This window comes from Vigna angularis, chromosome 9 (genome assembly GCF_016808095.1).
Source record: "Vigna angularis cultivar LongXiaoDou No.4 chromosome 9, ASM1680809v1, whole genome shotgun sequence".
NCBI classification, from domain to species: Eukaryota; Viridiplantae; Streptophyta; class Magnoliopsida; order Fabales; family Fabaceae; genus Vigna; species Vigna angularis.
Window position 1 is genome coordinate 10,011,655 of NC_068978.1, and position 25,183 is coordinate 10,036,837.

Sequence of the window (25,183 nt, forward strand, 5' to 3'; positions counted from 1 at the left end):
TTTCTATATGTTATTCTCTTTATTCTCTTTTGAATAATCTTCTATTTAGGGCTTCTAAAAAATATTTAGTTAGATAGGTGATAATGCTAGTTCTTACCATTATCTAAGCATAAATTTAGTAGCAAAATCAACTCTTTTCTAGCTTGTAACTTGCTTAATCCTCTCTTTTATCTTAGTTTTATGAATAATTATGTCTTGGGCTACTTTGATGTAATTTTATCTATAATCCCTTTATTTTGTGGCTAATAATGTGCTTGGAAGAATCTCCAACAATGTAAAGAACTGAACCATCCACAGAAGCAAGCAGATCTACAAAAAAGAAAAAAATATGCAATGCAGCAGAGTCAGGGTGAGGGTCCCTAGGTCAGGGTCGCTGAGCGCCACTTGCACAAATTGCATAGAAGTTGATTTATGGTGTGCTCGCGTTGATAAAAATACTTGTTGAATCTTTTGGCAAGCGTACCAATATTCAACTGTAGTATAATGATTTTTAAGTAAGAGTGTCGATCCCACGAGGAACAACTTCAATTAAAAAGATAAATTCATCTCAAACAACGTATATACAAGGGTATTCAACCTAATTCATAATGGATTTTGATAATTTATACTACGTTGCGTAAAAGTAAAATATTAACAGCAGATAAGTTAAAGAAAGTTTAATATGAGAAGTTGGGATTGAATTCATCTACCCACTCATCTGCAATCTGAATGAATATAAACATATAGCAACTGCAATTACCAATATTGATGCAACACACAAAAGTCATTCATATTGATTCCTCGCGTATAAAATTCATTAGATCAGTTCCTTGAATATTGATTCCTCACACATCCAACAAATTGTCCAGCATTATATTCAAGTGTTATAAACAATTGATAAACTGAAATCTATTATATGGGGTTGTCCTCTTGCATGATCTGAACCTACACCATGAGAAACCCCAAATGGATGAAAATAGAGACTCAGGGGAGGGAGCAATGGTGGGTGTGAAAGAGATGATAAACCCCAAATGTGGCATACACTTGGCTCACCATTAGCCACCTCATACAAAAATTTAATGTCGTTCAATTTTAAGGACTAAACATAAGAGTTTCAAAACTAAGAGGACTAAAATGAACAAACATTTCGAAGAGGAACGAAACCCAAAATCGTTTGATAGTTTAGGGACTAAAAACATATTTAACCTTAAATAAAATAAGGATCACTTAAAAATATACATGTATAGGTCACTTTCACATAATTTTCATAATACTCATTTCATGATGAACCCGTGTCATTGGTTTTGTCTGCATTAGTGATCATTGTCAGGTTTAGTTTTAATTAATGCAAAGAAAAATTGTTTTTGTTCTATATGCAAATGAATGGAGTCGTAATATGCTGAAGATATAAAATAACAATTTTAAGCTCATATAGTCAAACACATTTATAAGGTTTTATATATATATATATATATATATATATATATATATATATATATATATATAAAATTAAATGTGTTAAAGTCATTATATTATTAGTCAAAATATTAAAGTAATTTAATTAATTATATCTATAATTAATGGTATATATGTCATAAAATATTAGCCGTAATATTCTTGATAAGGGGTCAAATTAGAAATATTGATATTTTAGAAAAAGTAATTGACAAAGATTATCTAAAGAAGTTATGGTTTCATATATGAGCACATACGTATTACTTTTTTTTTCTCATCTTAAGGTGCTCTATAGTTGGAAGATAAAATACTTTTCATCTAAATTGTTTTCAATGATTAATTTAGGTACACTTAGTGTTCATTATATGGGGTTCAATTGTTTATTTGTTATTTATATGTATGAGTGCATAATCTAACATTGTTTATATTATTTGACACTTTTCAATTTTAATGTCAACTAAAAAATACATTGTTAAAAAATTTAACTTAATTAGTTTAAAATTATTATTTATTTTATTTTTTAAATTTGAAAACCAAAATATATCAAAGGCATATACAAATTTCAATTAATGTCTTTATTTGTTATTAGATATTCACATCGAATATTATTAAATTATGAATGTCTTTACATAGTCCTAGTTAAAAAAATATATTCAGTATGAAAACCAAATCCTCAAAATCAAACTATGATTTTGATAAAAAAAGAAAAATGTATCTAAAAAAAAATTTACGATTTTTTACTTTATGTTGGAGAATAAACAGTCCGAAGGATGCTTCCAATTTTTTTTCCAAAATTTTTATTTAATGCTTATATTGAATAAAAGGACATCATTTATATATTTTGAAAATCACTTACTACCGAGAAAATTATTATCATTTATCATGAAGAATTAAAATCATTAAAGTCATAAGCTATGGTTTTAACATTCTATTGAAGAATAAACAAAGTGTGATTGATTTAAGCTCGTAGGGTTGCCAAAAAGCCGTTTTGTTTTATAGGAAATTATCCAACTTTTATTGACTTACTCTAATTCTTTACCTAAAACTGAAGACATAATTAATTTCATTTAACATGATTTTTTAGAGAGATTCGTTTTAATTAAAACGCCATTGTTCAAAAGAAAAAAAGCAACCGTGTTTGAAAATTCTATATTTTCTTTAATAATGTGATTACGACGTTTACCAAATATATAAGATTTCCATTTGTTGGGTAATGTATTTGATAAAATTTAGTCAAAAACACTTACTTTAAAATAAATGAACAAAATATTTGAGCTAATTGAATTATTGAAAAAGCATCTAATAATTAAGATTACAAAAATAAAATAGTTTAATCGTTCAATCATTTTCATTTTTTAAAAAAAATTAATAATTAGTTCGTGAAATATTGTTTAATAAAGAGAAATAATGGAGAGCAATTTTCACGGGGAAAGAGACCGTTCGAGAGAGGTTTCAATTTCAATGGAAAGTAGAAATATCTGTTTTCTTCTTATTAGATAGAACTCACAGAAAGAAAAAGAAAAAAATAGATATTTAATTTTTAAATAAATTAGTAATAATTTAATTAATGATATTTATTATGTTGGATAAGTTTTGTATTAACATCCACTTTATGATTTACATTTATCTTTTCTAAGAAAATCTCTGTGAAAATTATTAAACAAAATTTCAAAGATACATTTATCATACAACAATTCAAAACTTTAATTAGAATGAATCGTTAACATATTGTTTGCATTGTCGTATAGTTTTAAATTATCATTTTATTAAAAATAGTAGATTATTGCGATGGATATTTTCAAATTTATATCTAAAATCATTTCACTTAAATGTTAATATAAAACATTTATATTAAATAAATTAGCATGGTGCATTCAAATGGTATTTAAAAGGATTTTGTTTTTTTTTTTACATTCAAAGTACTGCATAATTTAAAATATTTTATGAGAATATTACAACTTCTTAAAAAGTTTTGTTAATAAGAATTTATAATTTAAATTTTAAAAGATTTGAATTATTTTTATAAAGAGTTAAATATGTTTTCCCTTAACTAATCAAGCGATTTATTTTTTGTTCCTCTTTCAAATTTTGGTACACTTTGATAATTTTCCCTAAGGAAATTATACTTTTTCGTCCTCCAAAACCAACGGCATTAAAATTAGGCTGACCTTGCTAACAGTGGTGTGCCACGTCATTTTTTTTTTCTGAGACTGAGTCAGGCGATGGGAACTTTGGCAAGTAGTGCCTGGAGGTGAACGCATGCGAGGACCCACCGCACCCACCGAGTTCGGTGATCTCTATGAGGCAGACGCTTACCACCTGAGGAAGACTCCAGCAACGACGATTGCGGCAAAGCAGGGTAGGAAATCCAACGTCCTGAACATTTTCTCCGGCGATTTCTTGCACTTCGCCACCATTTCGGGGAATCCGAAAAGGGAAACAACGTCGTCTTTGGTGATTTCAGTGAAACAGATTCTGAGATCCTCTTTTCGGGATTCAAGGAGAAGACGTGGTCAGCGAGGAGAAGAAGAGAGTTTAACAGCGTTCAACCATTTCTTGATCTTCACAGGGTCAGTCTTGAACTAAGTTGTTGTAAAGGAGAAGAAAAGAAAGAATAAATGGAAGAAGTAGGAGGAAAACAACCTCAGTAGAGCTTCCACGATCATCACAAAGAATCTTTTCGCTGACCTTGCTCACCTCGTAGTTACTGGAAGCAGTGGACGAAGAAGACGAAGAAACAGAAGTTGGCGAAAGAATCTTTTCGATACTCATTGCAACTCGATATTGCTATCTCTTTCTTCTTTGTTTCACTACCGCCACAATTTTTATATATATCTCATCATTAGCAACTTTCCAATTCTTTCTCAGACAAACGCGTCTCTGCAACTTCAACCTTATTTGTCTTTCTCTCTCTCTATTTTCCTAAATGACTTTCTGTTTACCTTTTTTCTAACAATTTATTCTTATTAATTTTGAGATTTTTTTACGCGAAGTTGTAACATCCCAAAATACAGTAATAACCATAAATTAGAATTAATTACATTTGACAGTTAAACAATGCAGTCTTACACTATAATTAAACTTCCAAAGCCGAACGGCTTAAGTACAGAGTTAATACAAACACAGCAGTATTGAAAAGTTCAGAGACGGACGGTTTTACAAAACATTAACCGAACGTTCATTATCAAAACTGAACGACTAACAACTAAAACTTAACGAGCGCTCTAGGGCTCGGCTTTAACTTCTACTTCAACCAGATTAGCATCTTCCAAATTTTCTTCTTCCAGCATTTCTTCAAGTGACGCACCTCCATCTGCTCACATCCACACAGATGATCATTGCAACGACAGGACGAACGTACAGAGACAACAAACAACACAAGGAAGACGAAAGGGTAAGCTTATGTAATTTAATTCATACATCAAGATATAAAATAAGCATTCACAACACACATCAACACATAGTTCAATAAATATAACAACATACGACATATAGTACTAGACAGACCGTCCGGACTGTATGAATCTGTGTAGCTACAGGCGTCCTTGCACCCGAGTGATGTAGTAACTGGGATACCCTCAACAGCTGCCACTCGAGGTTAGCCCTATCCAAAGTACCCCTAAGGAATAGGACCTCCTGCCGTTCCCACACATGACCTACCCCCTCTACGTGAGGATGAGTACTCACGGAACATCAGGATGGATAGCCAGCATTAGCATAGCCACAGTCATACTTTACTAAATCCAATATTCAATATATATGAGTCGTTCCTCCCTGGAACGCTCGTCCAAAATTCATAATAATATAATCATTCCATATCATGTTCACCCTTTCAAATCTTGTACTTTATTCTCATTTTCATCTTTATTTTCAAATACCTAAAATAACGAACGTTCAGCCCTCTGAAGGACGAGGACGAACGTTAAAGGCGAGACTTAGAAAAACTCATTGTCAATCAGAATAAGACGACCCATGATTATTTGACGAACGTCATTGCTACTCGAATCAGTTAGATGAACTGACTCTAGAACGATACATTTAATATTCAAAATAAGTTAAGTACGAAACCTCTATGCTGAATCCAAATGGATAAAGATACAAAAGATGAGTAATTGACTAAAATGAAGAAAAGAAAGGATTCATTTAAAGAGATCGACTGCCAGTCAATGACCGAACGCGATAATACCCGTTTACTAAAATATTTGGACGAACGCTATTTACACACGTTTGGTAATCAAATGAAATGACGAGCGTTCGGTATAAGACCGAACACTACTTAAGACGAACGCTAGGTGTAAGACCGAGCAATTATAGTTTTTAAAGTATAAGGGTATAAATGTATTCTGGCTTTATTTCAGATATATAGATTCAACTAGACTGAACCGAACGCTCAACCTAGTACCTCACAAGAGGACGCTCGTTCTCGACCAGTATCCTTCCCGAATGGAAGAATTCCATTTTTAAACTATTTACTAGGAAACCGAACGGTAGAGGACCGTCCGATGGCGAGCGTACATTTTCATAGTAAGAATGTCATATTCCAGATTTTCATCTATTTCAAATCTCAAATTTCAACATATCATCTCATACTTTATAATTTTATCCCAATATCAATTTACAGACTTTATATGATTCACATTATTCATTCATACATATCAACCGTCAGCATACATATAAATCAACGCATACTATAATCATTCATTATCACAGCGATCGTTCATACATAATCAATCAGCATTCATCTCATACATTCAGTCAAGATCATACGTTCATACAACATACAGTATTAATTAAATCAAATAAGCTTCCCTTACCTGGACCAGTAGTGAATGTACTAAGAGTGTGATCTTGACTCTTCCAACGATGGCTTTCTACCCTCAACGCCTCTCTTAAGTTCTTCAACTAAATCTAACCGAAAGAAATACGGAAAACTTTAGCTTACACCCCTTCATGCAACCAATCTTGATTTCTCATGTCATCCAGAAACGAGTGTCTAAGTCAAGAGACTTACCGGTTTCAGAATCTGGAGCTGTTCGGTCCAGGATGAAGCTCACGACACAGGGAACGTTTCTACGGTTCTAAATGTTGAACGGAGAAGAAATGGGTGAGTTACAGTAGAGAGAAGATGGAGGTTTTCTAGAGAGAAAGTGGAGAAAAATGAGAAGTCAGTTTTGGGGAAGAAGGAGGGTGCATGCAGAGAATGGGAAGGAGTGTTTCAGAAAAATCTTTTCCCCTCCCAATGTCAAACGGACGTACTCTCACATGCGGACACCTGTCTTCCACTACTGATTTCAGAATGTTCCAACCGTGATACTTGGCAGTGGTGCGTCAGATTAGTGAGTGTGTTTTTAATGGTTCTGAGTAATGACGTGGGGTGTATTAATTGTGATTAGACAGCTGCTTTACAGTTCTAATTTTCCAAAGTCTTACAGAAGTGAACTGCAAACGTGTCCAACAATCGTGTAGTTCTGACACTGATGATAGATTCATATAATATTCTTTCTCTGAATAACAGTTTTTCGAAATTTTCCTTTTTCAATTCTTGACGAGATAAAAGCTAACATTAAGGAATAAAATAGAAAATAAATTAAGGAATGTTTTGTTTGGTTTACAATACAGTTTGATTATCAAATTTCAACTGTTGGATACGATAATTGCGATGTAGGGGCAGAGAGTCTGTTGCAGATGAATGGACTGCCAATAAGCGTGTACGCTCCCGGAGACGGTGAGGTGTGTGATGGTGGACAAGGAGGGAAGGTGTGCGGCTACGGGTTTGATGAACAAGAAGAGTGGGAGAGGGAGGGAGAGAAGCTCGGAGGAGATACAAGGAGAGGGAGGGAGAAAAGTCGGGAAAGGTTGACTTTCAGAAATAAAAAAATTTACGTGGCACACCACAGTTAGCCAGGTCAGCCTAATTTTAACGCCGTTGGTTTTGGAGGACGAAAAATTTACTTTCCTTAAGGAGAAAGATCAAAGTGTACCAAAGTTTGAAAGAGGAACAAAAAATAAAATCGCTTAATAGTTGAGGGACTAAAAACATATATTTAACCCTTTTATAAATTTACAATTTAGAAACTCATTCAACTAAACAACTATACCTGGTTAGACTTATTATTTTAAGTCCAATTCTCAATTTTTATTTTTTTCATTTAAAAAAGAGAGAAAAATTGAAAAACAAACTATTTGAAAAGAATAATATATATATATATATATATATATATATATATATATTCTAATAGTACGCTATTTAAAAAAAATAGTTCTCGTGTATTATTTGATGTGTTATTTGAGTGGAAAATATCTCTTTCTCAACACGTTCAATTTTCTTTTTAACCTTTTATTTTTCTTCTTCATTAAATAAGATTGTGTCCCTTGAATTTGTTTACTGAAATTCTACAATTCATGAATTTACGAGCTTTCAAGTACATTATTTTCAACTAGAATATATTGTTATAACTAACAATATTATTAAGAATGATATATAATAAAAAAAAATTGTAGAAAAAAAAAACCATTGCTACCATGGATGTAACATTCCAAAATATATAGTAAAACTATATAAAATAGTAGTCATCATTATAATATTATAGAACAGTTAAAGACTTGCAGATAAAGAGTTAATCTTACAGTCATCCAAAATGGCTATAAAATTTAAAACTTTATATACAATGGAGTATTTCAAAACTTATACAAAATAAAATGGACATCCTAACTAAATTAGACAGCCGCATCATCACCCTCCAAGGCCTGCTCCAGGGACACCTCATATATCTCTACTCACATCCAAAAGGATGATCATTGCAAAAGAAAACACCACACAACAAACATACAAACACAAGCAGAAGGTGAGCTAGATATACAAAATCATATCATTATAATAGCACACAACATACAGGTTTAATTCAAGTAAATTAAACTGAATCATACATCCTAACATGTTATACTCTAGACTTGACTCGTCCGGACTTAGAATGATTGTCGAGCTATGACGGGTTGTGCACTCGTGGTGGCCTCTACTGCTTTGCAAATCCATTGCCAATGGGTTTCACCCTACCACACACACGAGGTTAGTTTGTTGATAACAGTTGAAAAACTGTTATTTTTATACTTAAAATTGACTTCAATTACAACCTTTATGACTTAGAAATTAGCTTGAACTCATGATTTTGTTGAATTATTGGAAATAATAGAGTTGGACAAGTTTTATGCTTGATTCCCTTGTTTTTGCAGGTTTTTAGATGAAATTGATGAAAGAAGTGAAAAGGGATAGAGATGGAATCAGAAAAGGACATAAAAAGTGTAAAAGAAGTGAAGCCGCAAGTACCGCTCAGCGCCATTTTACCACTGAGCGGCACTTCTGAACACCCGTTGGCACCAGTGAGGGGTAATAATGCAGCTGAGGGAAAGAATTGACTACGCACTGGTATTGCTGAGCGGTATTTTACCGCTGAGCGGCATTATTTTGGGCTTGGGCCTACTTTTCTGTAAATTTTAGAATAGTATATAAGCTTTAGGACGCTCTAGGGTTTGTATCTTTGGCTAGGACGAAGCAAAAACACTCTCTTTCACCCCTTGAAGGAGGATTTTGGATGTTAAGGCTCCTTTCTCAACTTTCTCGGGTTCTATCTTTCATTTTTCCATTGTATTTCATCTAGTTTCACCATGAATATGGTGAACTAAACTTATTTTGTTGTAGGAGAATCAATGTAAATCTTTAGAAACTCTCTTGTATGGAATTTGTTCTTCAACATCATTTATATGATACATGCTTTCTTTCATTAATAGTTAGGGTTTTTCCTCTTTGCTTAAAGCATCCATAGTTTAACTCATTCGATGTCATGATTATTGGTTTTGTCGATATGGGAACATACGGGGAAGTCTAGATCTGGGGAATCTCTCCCAACAGTATATTACCAACCTAGAGATAGGAGTATGATAGTTGGTTGCCTTTAAGCTTCTCTTTACTATAATGCATGATTAATTGCTAGGGAGACAAGAGATTGTAAACTAGTGGTTATGATTAGGCTTTCTTCGGCGAGAGATCGGGTTTAAAGTAATTTAGAAAGTGGCATTAACATTAATGAAAAGAATGATGAATTCCTAAATACAAGAGAGTGGAAAAGATGAACTTGATAAACCCCAACAACATATTCATCCATATAATTCAATTCACGCTTTTGTTTCTCCTTGCCATTGATCATCATATGCATCCATATTTACTTTTCAGTCTTTTGCATTTGAAACTTATAACACTTTGTTCTCAAGTCTTAATTAATCAATTAATCAAATAAGTGTCTAGGCCTTGAGTCTCTTGGAAAACGATACTTGGTCTTACCAGGATTATTACTTGCTACGATTTGGTTACACTTGCCGAGAGGTAAACATTTGTTCCGGGCCTTGAGGCATACTAGAAGCCCCCAAGACTAAGACCTCCTGCTACTCCTCCCGACATGGTTTAATCCTCTCTACTTGAGAATGAAAGACCATTGGAGTTTCAGGATAACCCCCAAGACTGAGCTCCTGCATTCATTCTAAACAAACTAAATCTCACCAAGAGATTCTACCTTAGAATTTCCCTTTACCACTTTGAATCACATACTTTTACTTGGCAACACCCTCAATCATTTACATGTTACACACTCAATCATACTTCACATTTCAAACAACATTTCACATAATTCAAGTCAAGACAAAGAACAAAGAGAGTAGACTAGACACACACCTTTCACTCAGCGCACCCCACTCGTAGAGCAAAACCAGGAGTTTCTCGCACAGCGACACAACTCGTTGTGCGAATTAACTCACAGAGGTACCAGACCTCAAGCCCTCGCATAGCGCACCCAGGTCGCTATGCGAAAGCCTAGTCAAAGACCAACCCCCCCCAAACACTCGTTGTGCGCACCAATTTTCCATTTGAATTAAACTAATAGTGATCTCAGGCCAATAACAGGCGCTCAACGACCTGATTCGTTATTCGAATCAGCAAACAGAGAACAACCCTCTTTAGTCACTCGCACAACGCACTAACTCGTTGTGTGAATGAACGAATAGAGAGCACCTCGCTATGAGGACTCGTTGTGCGAAAGCATTCGCTCAACGAGTCTGCATAATCTGTAGAACGAAATTCTGCAAAATTATGCAACTCATACACCATTTACCATTTCTAACTATTTTCCCCAACTTCTAACATCCCTAGATTGTGTTATATACCTAATTAGACTTGTCTAAGTGATTCTAAACCTTCCTGCCATCATTCTAAAGTAGTTATGAACCAATTCCTACTCTAAAACATCAAATTCCTCAACTTAAAGACCCAAATTCAATTCTACCACTTTGCACATGCTTTTGACCATTTAAATGACTCAAACAAGTCACAAATAACTTACCTAAACTGCCCCAACAGACAAAGTGAGCCCTTGACCTCTAATCCTTAAATTCACTACCTCACTTCCTCTAAAATGCCCCAAAACACTATAATTCACTTAACCACCTACCTAATAACTATCATAACAGATTTCACATCTCCAACAAACTCAATTACAACAGTATGTCTCATCCAAATCAATTAACAAACACCAATTCACAGTTTCACAGTTACACATTCTCATACATACAATTCAATCCACTCCAAAAATCCAAATTGTGCTTCAAACAGCAGAATAACATAGAATTAAACATATACACATGTCATACAAATAATTTAAAGAAAGTATCTAACTCCCCTTACCTTAGAGATAAACTGCCCAGCTCACAAGATTACTTCAACAGTACCTTGCACCACAAGGAAACTCGACAGAAACCTACAAATCACCAACAGGTGATAGAGAACAGCTCTTAGAGCTTGAATTTAGCTAGGAATTGAAGATGAAAACTAGAAGACACGTGCAACAACAAAATTTTGCATGATCACGACTCACGAACATGCGGAGAAAGGGAAAAAACAGCTTACCAGCTAGAATCAAGAAATTGATCGGTTAGTTGTGTAACCCTCTACGTCGTGAATGTCTGGGCACCTCTTGATCGTCAATCAGACAACTCAGTTGAGAGAAATCTTAGAAAGAAGGCAAAGAAAGGAAATGAAACTGCGTTTTAGAGATAGAGGTGATTTAGATAATGAACCGAGCTTTAGAAATTTCTATTTATATTATAAGATTATTTTAAAAATAAAAAGGCTCGTCTCATTATTTTAATACACTTATCTACTCTAATATTCTATTTTCTAAGTCCTTACAATAGATATTCACAAATATTTTATATATTTTTTAAAATTTTAAATTAAATTATTTAAAAATAAATATTTAAAATATAAATTTAATAAAAAAATTACTTTTTAAATATAATTCTAATCAAATTACTGAAAAAAATTTAATGTAACTATATTTGTTTTTAAAAAAAATTAAATGAATTGCACTATTTTTTTTAATATCAATCTTTTATAAAATAACTTCGATTTCATAAATTTAAATAAAAAATTAAAAATATGTGAAGTCAAATTATTTCCTTATTAATATATTTTTAATAATTTTATTTTGGTTATTTAAATTTAAAAAAAATACTTAAATAAAAATCAATAACAACTATTAACAGTTAACAAACATATAAGAATCGATATCATAATATTTATATTTATTTTATCAAATGAGTAATTAAATATTATTTTTATAATTAAATACTTATTCTTATTACTTTTTGCATGTATCTATTAAAAATATTTATTTAATATTCTGTCACATAAATAAGAGCGAGTGCAGAATATTGTTTCATTCCTTATATATATATATATATATATATATATATATATATATATATATATATATATATATATATATGAGTACTTTATTATATGAATAAATGCAGTAAGATGACGTAAGATGACGCAATTAATAAAACGTGATGATAAGGCGGTTTTCCATCGCTTCTCAAAGTCGTTTTCTTGAAATTTTTCATCCAATTAATTTTTTTTAATAACAAACTTTAAACGTTGGCACAATTGTAATGATAATTTTAAAATACATAATTAAACATTCGTACTTAAGAAATCAGGTTCAGTAAAATTTGTATAATTTTGAATTAACTTTGCATACACTTATTTTTTATTTAAATTATTTGGAATTTTCAAAAATATTTATAAAACATTTAAATGAAACGGAATACCTTTTCTAAATATATTATATAATAATATTTCTCAATATAATATTTATAAAATTATGATTCATTTTAGGTGTGTAGTCTGACCAAAACAAACGTGACTGAAGAGATTTATTCTAGTAGAAAAGCTCAAGGTAAATAAGACACTATGGTTTTGATTTTAACTTAGAATTTAAAAATAAGCAGTTGTTGGTGTCTTTTTATGTATTATTTAACTTTGTCATTTATACAGAAGAAAACATTCAAATTATATATACATTCATAACCTCCATTATATTTTTGTCTGTGTCTGATGCTGGAAAACAAAGTTCACACATGCAAACCTTCTTTGGTTGAACATTGGCTTTGTGTTTGAGCGTTGTAGAAGAAGCATTGATGTCAAACGCAGAGAAAGCTCGAACTTTATTTGGAATTTCTCTCTCTGACAGACCCAAATGGCAACAATTTTTCATTTGCTCTTCTGGTTTCTTCTTTGGGTACCTTGTTAACGGCATATGTGAGGTACAATATATATGCATACAAACACTTAGCTGCTGTTTTCTGCAAAACCACAATATAAGCAATGGTCTTTCATATATTTTCTTGTTGTCTGCATATATTTCCTTTGTTTTTTCATAACAGGGTAACTGGCTAGGAGATTAGTTATGGTTTTGCTCCAAAAAAAATTTGTCTTTTGTTTCAATTGCTTCTGGAAATTTCATTGGAAATTTGGGCATTTTCTGTTGGTTACACCAGTCAATCATCCAGATAAATATGCAGTTTTTTTCCTTTTCTGTGTGATGCCTCTGAATAATTGCAATTTTTGGTATGTGCAAGTTATCCTTGAAATGACTTAGTATTTGGTATTGATTATTCTCCCTCTTATGTCTGACATTCAGGAATATGTGTATAACAGGCTTCATTTTAGGTAAATTTCGTTATCTTTATAGTTTTATTCTATTGAGTAGTATCTTTTCTTTATGATGAAATGATTGACAGTTGACTTGGTTTGTTTCAGCTATGGTTGGTATTTCACATTTATTCAAGGATTTGTATACTTGATTCTGATTTATCTCTATGGCTTCACAAGCAAGCAAATGGTGAATTCATGGAAAACTTATGTGAAGCTTTCTGCTGTGCTTATGGGGTCCCATGGCCTAACAAAGGGATCTTTGGCTTTTCTGAACTACCCTGCACAAATCATGTTCAAATCCACAAAGGCAAGTGACAAAAAGGCACAAAGGGGGAAAAATATCCAGAGTTTTGCTTTATGGCTTAGTCCTTTAAGCTGTGTTAATTTAGAATATTAATGAGAATCAACTTTGTTGCTTTAGGTTCTTCCAGTGATGTTGATGGGTTCCTTCATACCAGGTCTAAGAAGGAAATATCCAGTTCATGAATATGTATCTGCTGTTCTTCTAGTGATTGGCTTGATCTTGTTCACTCTAGCAGATGCACAGACATCACCCAATTTTAGTGTCATTGGTGTTCTCATGATATCTGGTGCTTTGATCATGGACTCCTTCTTGGGAAATCTGCAAGAAGCAATCTTTACAGTGAACCCTCAGACCACACAGGTGATTTAATTTATGAGATATTCCACATATTTATGCCATCCATTTTGTAAAATTTGTGACCTTTTGTTTAGTTGCATAACATTAGCATAATAGATGATTTTCTTGTTCTTTGTTAAAACAAACTCAGATGGAGATGCTTTTCTGCTCTACTCTGGTGGGTTTACCTATGTTAATCCCTCCCATGCTTTTTACAGGAGAGTTATTCCAAGCATGGACTTCATGTTCACAGGTGCATTTCAAAATTGGAATGAATTACTCCTTTCATACTTGACTTTTGTTCCTTTCCTCACAAAATTGGAAGACAATTTCAAACACCTTATCCTTTTCTTATTGCAGCATCTGTATGTGTATGGAGTGTTGGTGTTTGAAGCAATGGCAACATTTATTGGCCAAGTTTCTGTGTTGTCACTCATTGCCCTTTTTGGAGCTGCCACTACAGCCATGGTATATTAGTCTCACAAGTTTTCCTATACTTCCATGATGTTTATTTGGACTTGGGACCATTAACATTAATTACTCTTTTATGTCACCATAACCCCATCAAACTGATAAGAAAATGGTCAATGCTTAAAACGTCTTGTAACTAGAAATTCTGAATTGGAACAGTGAAATTTGATTTGGTGCAAGATAAGAAAAACACCAAAGTTTTTTAACTAAATATTAAATCATTTATGTGGTCCTAACAGAGTTTTTTTTTTCCATGAAATTTGTCACAGATAACGACAGCTAGAAAGGCTGTGACATTGCTCCTGTCATACCTCATATTTACCAAACCAATGACTGAACAACATGCAACTGGACTTCTACTGATAGCTATGGGGATTTCATTGAAGATATTTCTTGATGAAAAATCTAACAAAAAGACCTCAAATTCTTCTCCCATTGTCAATATTCCAAAACCTTCTGAGCACAAAGAACTTACGGCACAGTTAGATTATGCAGGAGAAGATGGAGAAAGAAGACCATTTGTCTAGCACTTTCAGTGCAAAAAAATATGATGTGAAGTTAGAATGTTTTATATATATTTGAACACTCTTTACCATAATAAGCTACTAGAATTCAACAAGGTATGGAGTCATTATATGCCTCATTGCTAATTATTGGAATAAAAAGTTACATTTTTTAATAATCATGATAAGTCTATCTATATATAGTTTGTTCTAAAATCATTCAAGAAGAATATGATTTAGTGACTTCAATTTATTCTTATAAGTTGAAATATGGTTATCTCTTTTAATTCTTAAGACTATGTCATAGATTTTTTTATTTTTGTGATATTAAAATATGTCAAAGTGAGTATATGTTGGTAAAATGATAACTATTCGTTCTAAGATGTGTATATATAAAGTTATATATTATATGTTAAATTAGTAATAATAATATATTGAAATTATATTATGGATATTAAAAATAATAGTTTCACATTATTGGAAACACATCCATCTGTGCATGTGTATTTTCTTATAATAAAAATTGTAACATCCTAAAATCTTACACTTGATAATTCATAATTGATATATTGTAGCATTACATTTAAGGTAACATCCCTTAATCTTTACGCTTGATAATTCATAGTTGATATATATATATATATATATATATATGTTTTAAACTCAGATTTCAACTATAAACTCATAAATATAACTCGAATTCTTCTAATTTATTCTTCTATCTCTTTCTTCATTGGCACCGAATCAGACGAATTCCTTCATCTGCTCCCGTATAACGAATTATACGATCATCGCACATACACAAAACACAAACACAAACAAGTAGGGTGAGCTAACATGTAACCAATCATTTATAAAACATGCATAATTACTTTGATACACTCAACAAACCTCATATAATAATTATGTCAGACACCCTTATACCATCATACAACAATCACATCATAGATATTCATCCATTACTTTGATACACTCAGCAAACCTCATATAATAATTATGTCAAACACCCTCATACCATCATACAACAATCGCATCATAGATACTCATACCATCATATAACAATCGCATCATAAATACTCATACCATCATACAACAATCGCATCATAGATACTCATACCATCATACAATAATCGCATCATAGATACTCATACCATCATACAACAATCGCATCATAGATACTCATACCATCATACAACAATCGCATCATAGATACTCATACCACAATACCACAATTACTAATAGACACTCATCCCAATATACCCAATAGACACTCATTTCCACAATACCCAATAGACACTTATTCCAATGATATGTTGATGAGCGGTCACGGGAGGTTATGCACTTGTGATGACTTCTACTTCTTCTTACAAATACACTTCCAAAATACTCCATACCATCCACAAGGTTAGTCCTCAACACTATGTCCAAAACCGGCACATAGACCAAGACCTCCTACCCCTCTCACCACATAATTCATCCTTCTCTACTTGTGACTGGATGATTATTAGAGTATCAGGATAACCTCCAACATCAGGACCCTCAACATCAACATATACACAAATACCATGTCATTACAGAATCTCTCCACGAGACTCATACCATGCTCACATTCCTCAACTCATATTATACCATTACGAAATCTTCCCATAATACTCATATCATGTTCAGATGCATAAATTCAAATCCAATATAATAAATTACAATCATCACAGAAATCATACAAAGTGAATATATCACAAAATAAATTAACAATACTAAAATATCACCATAAATGGTCACCGGAGAAGAATCAAATGTTTGACAAATCAAACTCACCATAAACGCCAGTACATATGACTAGTCACAACTTACTGGATTTGACCAGGGCTGCTCTATGATCAGGGATGTACCAACTCTGGTTTTTAAGATTCCTCTATCCTACCATCACAATTATAATTCATAATTCCATATCTACCACAATAACATGAATTCATCAGAAATTTTCATTCCAACAAGATATATTGCACAATAATTTAACAGTACATAATCTGTTCAACAAGATTTAAGTTAAAAACTCATCGAGCAGACTTCTAGGAAAGAGAGGTGCGTCACAATGGACAACTTAAGTACCAAGTCTTTCCTTAGCCAAAGTATTCCTCAACTGGTTTTAAACAATTTCTTATTTACAGATTCAAAACAACAACATATAATATTAGCACAGAAATTCACTATAGATAAATATACAATAAGCACCTATGTTTTTCATTAACAGTATTCACACAGAATTTCAAGACATGAATAGTAATAAAACAATACTAAATCATAATATAAAAGCTTAGAAAGGTTAGCTCCCCTACCTCTATTGCAGACTTAATCTCTTGTTCAGAATTTGTTTTTCCGAAAACCCTCCAGAACCCCTACTCTTCTTGCAACTAAAAATTTCTGCCTAACTCTTTCTTCTCTATTTCTCAAGCTTTCTTACTTGATTCTTCCTCTCTTTGTGCAGAATAGTCTCCCCTCTCATGGCTATTTATAATCCAAAAATTTTACTATTCACTAATTTTTTAATATTATTTATTATATTAATATTTTAATCAGCACTTGACATATTGGATCCCTCAATAATGCCTTAAAATCTGAGTGCTTTATCCACTATCAATATTTTAATTTTTTTTTGAATTTTTTTTTAAATTTTTTTTAAAGAAAAAGGTAGAAAAGAGTTTGAACTCATGTTCTTGAAATCACCACAATTTTCTACTAATTAAGCTACCAAAATTTCTTATTTAGCTTTCCACATTTTATTTTTACATAAACTTATCATATTTTCTATTCACAAAGAAATTTATTACTACTAATAATAAAATTGTTACTATTAAGGTAAATATTTTTCATGGGTCTTACAAATATACATATTTTTCTTAGAATTATTAAAAAAAATAACATATAAAATAAATAGGCTATATGATTTTACTATAATTAACTAATTAAATTTTAAAAAATAATTATAAATTTTAATAGATAAAATAATAAAATAACTTATATTAATGATTCGTGTATACTAAAAACCTTGTGAGAGAGTTATAAAATTATTTTTTTATTAATAGATATAGATTATTATTATTATTATTATTATTATTATTTCATAATTTAATTTAACAAACTTAATATATAATTTTTATATATACACATTTTAGAATTGATATTATTATTTTATTAACCGATAGTATACTACAATTGCTTACTTTTTTTTAATAAGATCATTAATATTTTTAACCTAAAATATTCTATAGTAAAATCATTAAGAGATTTATTGAGGAATAACATTAATCATATCAATCTTGACTATACATAACATTATATAAGTATATTTGCAAACTTACTTAAGATAAACTTTTCAAAAAATAAAATAAAAAACATCTTATTAAAAGGACTTAACTAAACATACAAATATTCATAGCAAATAGCTAGATGGATTTCACTCATTCTTAGCTCATTTAACCGTTGTGCACTACCACATTTTAACCTAACTGTATTAAACTATATCCATATTATAAAAACTAAAATATTTTTATTAAAAACTAAATTATATTGTGATTCAATTTAAAAAAAACTGAACTTTTCTATTAATAATTAACTGCTTCAAATTGTAAAACATATAATAATGACCAAAGCAAACTGCAATTCCACCTGGCATAGCAAACATACAACAAAACTGTGTGTTTTTGTTTGTTTTATAACACTCAAAACTTCAATAAAATTTAATTGCATAGGTTACATTAAAAAAAATTGACCTTAGTCAAAATCTATGCATGTATAAATTTCAATAATATAATAATTTTTAGTAAAAATAAATACTTAAATTAAAAAAATAGTAAATTAGTATGATATATAATTATGAAAAGTAGAATATACAAATATAAATTAATACTAATCACTAAGTTACATGTTTTATGAGAAAAATATAATTCATACCAATTTGTAAATTTTCGTTTTTGTCTTAAAACTATTTTGGAATAAGTTTTAAAAATTAATTTAAATTCTTAAAGTATTTTTTGTTAAACTAACACTTAAAATTTTTCTTTTGGAAATTTAATTTAGGATATTTATTTATTCAAAATCGTTTTTCAATAAGTGTTATTTAATAAGAAAACAAATGGTTCATTTATTTGAATTATGATAATAGTGCGTTTTTGTTATGTTTGCATGGAGTTGCAGTTTGCTTTGGTCCCTGTTATATGTTCTTACAGTTTAAAGCAATTAACTAAATTGTTAATAGAAAAATTCAAGTTTTTAAATTCAACCACAAAATAATATAATTTAGTTTTTAATAAAAATAATTTAGTTTTTACAGTGTAATATAATATAAATAATCTATAATTTAATACATTTAGGCTAATCATGCCCTGCTCCAACCACAAATATTATTCTTTATCTTCATGTAACACACAATAATAATAATATATGGAAAAAAATCCTATTCATATTTATATCAACAACATACATCACAATTGTCAAGCATCTAAGTTTATCAACATGCTTGACTCATTTTCATAATAAATATTCATCAACAATTTAAATAAAATAGACATTTGATTTTATTTTCAAAAGACTCGTATATCGAATTAAACTTAGAGGTTTTGTATTTGTCATATGATCTCTCACATAGTAGAGTCACATCTTATGAATTAAATCTTTCTCGTATAATAAGATAAATTCATATACCATCCACGAGACGCAACATTTTTTCATGTCGTTCTTCTAGAACATAGGAATCTCCATCAACTTTCACCACATAATATCTTTCTTTATGTGGGTCTAATATTAGTAGAGAGAATATAACATCATTTTTATTCGAAGCACGTCCTAAAATCACTTAATGTAGTATTTTCTCCTTAGAAATAACTACATCCATATCAATCACATATACATATCAAATAATATTTCACAATAAAGTTTTGCATAACCTCAAATTTTACTAAACCAAACACACACTTAGTAAATTTTTGATAAAATCTCAAACTCTACTACACCTCACATTCTTAGTATATTTACCTAAGACTCTACTAAACCAAACATCTCATGCATTTTCATCTCATAAAACCAATTATATTTCATCACTACTAGGATGTTCCTTTCTCTTACTTAATAAGCATGTACACTCATCAAGCAAGTGTATTATATGGTGAGCATATTGTCCAATGAGTTTATTTTTTCCCTTTGTGCTCTATATTTTTTCATAAGTTTATTTTCTTTTAGTGAGCGAACTAACTTGTCCAATGATCAAGTCCAATAACAAAAGTTCAACAAAATTCGTTTAGTGAACTTAGACCTTGTTCAATGACCCAACCACCTTAAACTCTTTAAAATTTTAATAAAATATTTTCAGTCAACGATAAACAACACTCGTCTAGTGACCAAAACCCTAGGAAGCCAAATCTACTAGGCTTTCTCAATGGGTGTATCTTTTGTAGCTCTCTTTAAAAATTATATTTTTCACTCTTGCTCAACAGGTGTTGGCTCATCCAACGAGTGCATCATTTGTCAAGTATTGTCTACTCGAGTTAGAGACTAATAGATACATTACAAGAAAGTCGCGTATTATTCACAAACATAATTTTTCGGTAAACACCAAATGCAAGAAGAATACTATATTAGTCTCAATATTTATGAAATTTCGACATCATCCTTTCAACCATATCTCTTATAACTACATCTTCATCTTTTGCACTTTCCATTAAAAGACATTTTATTTTACAAACTTGTAAAAAGTACAAGTTGGATGTAGGATAACTTGAGGCAGAAATGAGATTTGTAATATCATAAAATGACAACAAGAAATCACTAATTTTTTTTCTCCTTTCCATTTCTCCTCAAATGGACGATACTTGTAATTCTCATCAACTAAGTGTAAACTTTCAAAAAACTAGTTGGTATTTAAGGTCACTTTAAAGTGTCAAATTGAGTTTCACCTTATAGAAACATTTATACACAAAGCATTTGATGCATCAATGTCTCCTATTTTTTTAAAGAATTTTTAAATTTAATCATTTTACTCTCAGAACCCCTGACATACTTGATGTTCTCCCTAATTTTATCTAAAACATCACTAACTCCTAAGTTTTTTATACTCAACAAATTTGAAAGGTAAACCATGTCAAATAATTAAATTAGCACATAATTCATGGGATTCTATTTGATTTTTTTTTAACTTTGCTCGTATGTCCATAATCATTTGACTTATATTTTCCTATTTGCTTTTATTACATCTTCCAATGTAACATTTTAAATGGGAAGTCCTATATTTTTACTACCAATTATATATTTTTTGTTACACCCATTACACCTTGCCCTATCTTTTTCATCATCACAAACACCAATTTTAGTAAAGAATTTCAACAATTAGATGTTTCTAACTTATCCCTTTTATTATTAACTTCAACACTTTCATTCTCAAAAACATATTCAACCTTATTTCGGTTACATGATTGTTATCATGGACATGAACATTACCACCAAGTTTACTAATTGACTCATCCATTGTTTATATTGTTCAATCATGTTACAAATTAAAAAGTAATCTATCATATAAAAAATGTATTGATTCTCCTTACAATATCAGTGGCAGCAAAAAAAGGGTCAAAGCTACTAAAAGTAAACAAAAACTACTAAACCTATAAGTTTTCTCGTCTCATTTCATCTTTAAGCTAATTTTAATTTTAAGAATCTGTTGTGGTGTCGTCTCCCTGTTCTATGCTACTTTGATTGACTCTGCCCTCTGATTTGGTCTAAAAAGATGGGGTGAGAATCATCATCGTTGACTTAAGAAGATGGGTAGGTGGGATTTTTCGCTCTTACTTATTGTGTGGTGTGGGCGCTTTCTCTCGTGAGTCATGTGTATTGTTGTGTAGGCAAACAAAACTACAACGTTTAATTAGTCACTAGTTGAAGGGTTAGTCCGTCTCTCCCCGCCTGTAATCTAATGGGCTGGTGGGTTAGACTATTTTACGATTAATGGTTCAAAAAAACTAGTTCGGTTCCTCACCCAATTTATCACCCTTAATTATAACATACTAAGTACATCATCACTAGTAAAAAAACGTCATTTTAACGCGCTATATACGCCTCGGTTTTATTAGAATCGAAGCGTATAAAAGCATGGTGGTATTTTCGTAGTTTTATGGAAATTATATGCCTCAGTTTAAAAAAAACCGAAACGCAAGATGTCTACTACCTCGGTTAAGCCAGAAATCGAGGCATAAAGGTTCAATATATTTTCAAAATTGCCATTATACTTTTTATTTTTTATTATTTTCTGATATAATAGGCACTGGTTAAATTGAATAATCGAAACAATATGGTTATATTATCTCGGATATATTTTGAATCGAGGCAGTATAGGCGGCCCAGATCCTTCTTAGTGGCCTTGAACCCGTGACCTAATAAAGGGTTCAACTTTATTTTCGTTTCGGAGCAGTCCAAATCCTCCTCTTCCCTTTTCTCTTCTTCCCTTGAACGCAGACCAGGAGGCAGTACAGGAGAGTGTTGTGATGGAGGTGAGTGGCCAGCGAAGACGTGGAGAGACGCGGCGAGGACGCGTCTGATAGCGGCGAGGCAAGGCGCGGCGCGGCGAGGTCGCGTCTGATAGCGGCAAGGCGTGGCGCGGCAAGGTCGCGTCTGATAGTGGCGAGGCGAGGCGTGGCGCGGCGAGGTCGCGTCTGATAGCGGTAAGGCGCGACGCGGCGAGGTCGCGTCTGATAGCGGCGAGGTCTTCGATGAAGACGACTGCGCGAGGACGCTGGCCGTTTGCGGCACAAGTTTCCTTCTCCTCCTTCCTCTATTTTCGTGTGTTGGGTGCGAATAGGGATGCGATGACGGACAAAGGTGGCGGTGGCGCGTTGCGGGGAAGCCGACAATGAAGTGAATCGTTTTTCAATTTGACATTTTAGGGTTTCTGAAATTGAGAATTGGAGAAATAGGTTTTTCATTTTCAGATTTGGGATTTTTGTTTTTGTTTCTGCGACTTAGGGTTTCAGCCATTCATCTAATTTTGGGGTTCCAGTTTTGTTATCTGAGTTTGTGAAACAATTTATTATCTGAGTTTGTGAAACAGCGTGGTTATGTCTTCGGATTGCAGAGGATATTTTCTCCAAGCGCAGGTCTTGTTCATCCTTAAGGTTTTTCAGTTTTGGGGTATTTGAAATTAGAATCTGGAATTGAAATCAAAATCTAAGCCCGCTAAAGAAAAAAAAAGATCCTACTGCCTCGATTCAGGTTCTACCCGAGGTAGTAGAGGCAGACAAAATAACTTGGTTCGTAACCGAGACAAAGAGTCTACAATTTTTTGTCTCACTTGAATGTACTTCGGTTCAGGAACCGGTGCGAATGAGTAAAATTAACCGGTGCCAATTCCCTTCATTGCACTAGTGAATGTATAATTTATCAAATGATGCATTATTTTTATGTCCCTCTGTGAAACCCTGAATAATTAGTAGTAATAATTCTCTGACACATCACCACTAATACACACACCACGTCACTGCTACGGGTAATTAAAAACCCACTTCCAACTCTGATTTTCACCTCTGCCGTGAATGGAAAGCTGAGCCACAATCATTTCTCTGCAACATTAAAAACGCACCACTCTTTGCATGCAAGCACGCCACGTGTTGCGGTAGAGGCTTCTAAATCAGAGATGGGTGTGCAGGTGTCAGCCTGGGACACGTTCGTTCAAACGAACGGGAGTTTAACAAAACCAGATTTTTCTGAAAACTCTCTCACCTGCATCACTCATCTTCTTCCTCACGAAACACACCCATTCATCTTCTCCAACTTCTCTCTTAAACCAGTAAACTTCTCTCTACTGTAACCTCTCATTTTTCTTCTCCAAATCCCATTTCAGAACCATAGGAACGTTTCCAGAGACGCGGACGTTAGTTTGGACCGAACAGAATTTGATTCTAAGCTGGTAAGTTCCTTCCTCTAGTAGTTTGTCCATTAGGGTTTCATTCCAAACCATGTCTTCAGTTCATGCATGGACTGTTTCTGAGAAAACTCTGATTTTGGTGTTTAGATAAAGGGTTAGATTTAGTAGAAGGGACTTAAGTGGCTGTTGTGTATAGAAGAGCTGTGGTTGAACGTGTGGAAGTCATATTTTAGGGCGTACACTGCTATCCAGGTAAGGGAAGCTTATATGTTTAATTTATACTGTATGTTATATGATCTGATGTGCATGTATGAATTGTATGATGTTTGAGCGGTATGGACGACTACTGTTATGGAAAATGATTTCTGATCTTTGCTTGATCTGCATGTTGGTTTGATACGTATGAAAAATGGATATTATGGTGTATGAAGTAAATCTGTACGTTGATGTTGAATATGAAGTTACTGGAATGAATGTTATAAAGTTTATAAATTGAAAATCATATGAATTATACAGTATAAGTTTAAATGTTGAAATTTGGAAATCTGTTAAGGTTGAAAAACCTGAAACTTAAATCAATTCCGATGATCAATGACGCTCGTCACTGTACGGTCTTAAACCGTTCGGTTTCCTTACAATAACTTAGAATGGAATTCTTTCATTTGGAAAGGACTCTGCCCGAGAACGAGCGTCCCATTTGGATGTCTGAGCGTTCGGTTTTTGCTCAACAGTTTTTAAATATTTAAAACTTTATGAATACGTAACGTTCGGTCTTAAACCGAACGTTCGTCCTTAAACAGCGTTCGGCCTTATGTCGAACGTTCGTTCTAAATAGCGCTCGGTCTCATACCGAAGCGGTCGTCCTAATTAGCGCTCGGTCTTACACCGAAGCGTACGTTCTAAATAGCGCTCGGTCTCACACCGAAGCGTTCGTCCTAATTAGCGCTCGGTCTTATACCGAAGCGTTCGTTCTAAAAATCGTTCGGTCTCATACCGAAGCGTTCGTCCTAAAGAACGTTCAGTTTTGTATCGAACGTTCGTCACAAATTATCTTCGGTCATCTATTTAGCGTTCGCTTTAATGAAGTGTTCGTTCTTAAACCGAACGCTCGTCCTTATTCTTAATTCCTTAAAGAACGTAAATAGCGTTCGTCCAAATATTTCAATATTCATTCTCTTACGTTCGTTCAAATA

General features: G+C 32.4%; 1 protein-coding gene across 1 annotated transcript; it reads left to right on the forward strand.

Moving 5' to 3' along the window:
• Nucleotides 1–12,850: 12,850 nt before the first annotated feature.
• On the forward strand, nucleotides 12,851–15,267 carry LOC108346972 (UDP-galactose/UDP-glucose transporter 4). The gene is made up of 7 exons (XM_017586049.2): nucleotides 12,851–13,083; nucleotides 13,461–13,489; nucleotides 13,580–13,781; nucleotides 13,896–14,138; nucleotides 14,266–14,367; nucleotides 14,475–14,582; nucleotides 14,855–15,267. Exons 1-7 carry the CDS (start codon nucleotides 12,958–12,960, stop codon nucleotides 15,110–15,112), a joined length of 1,068 nt encoding a protein of 355 aa, XP_017441538.1. The 5' UTR covers nucleotides 12,851–12,957; the 3' UTR covers nucleotides 15,113–15,267.
• The last annotated feature ends 9,916 nt before the right edge of the window (nucleotides 15,268–25,183 follow it).

Bases quoted from the DNA above. Each gene is read 5' to 3' on its own strand.
- LOC108346972 (XM_017586049.2), top strand. From the start codon at position 12,958: ATGTCAAACGCAGAGAAAGCTCGAACTTTATTTGGAATTTCTCTCTCT. The intron at 13,490-13,579 runs GTAAATTTCGTT...GGTTTGTTTCAG, and splicing joins TATAACAGGCTTCATTTTAG to CTATGGTTGGTATTTCACAT. The intron at 14,583-14,854 runs GTATATTAGTCT...AATTTGTCACAG, and splicing joins GAGCTGCCACTACAGCCATG to ATAACGACAGCTAGAAAGGC.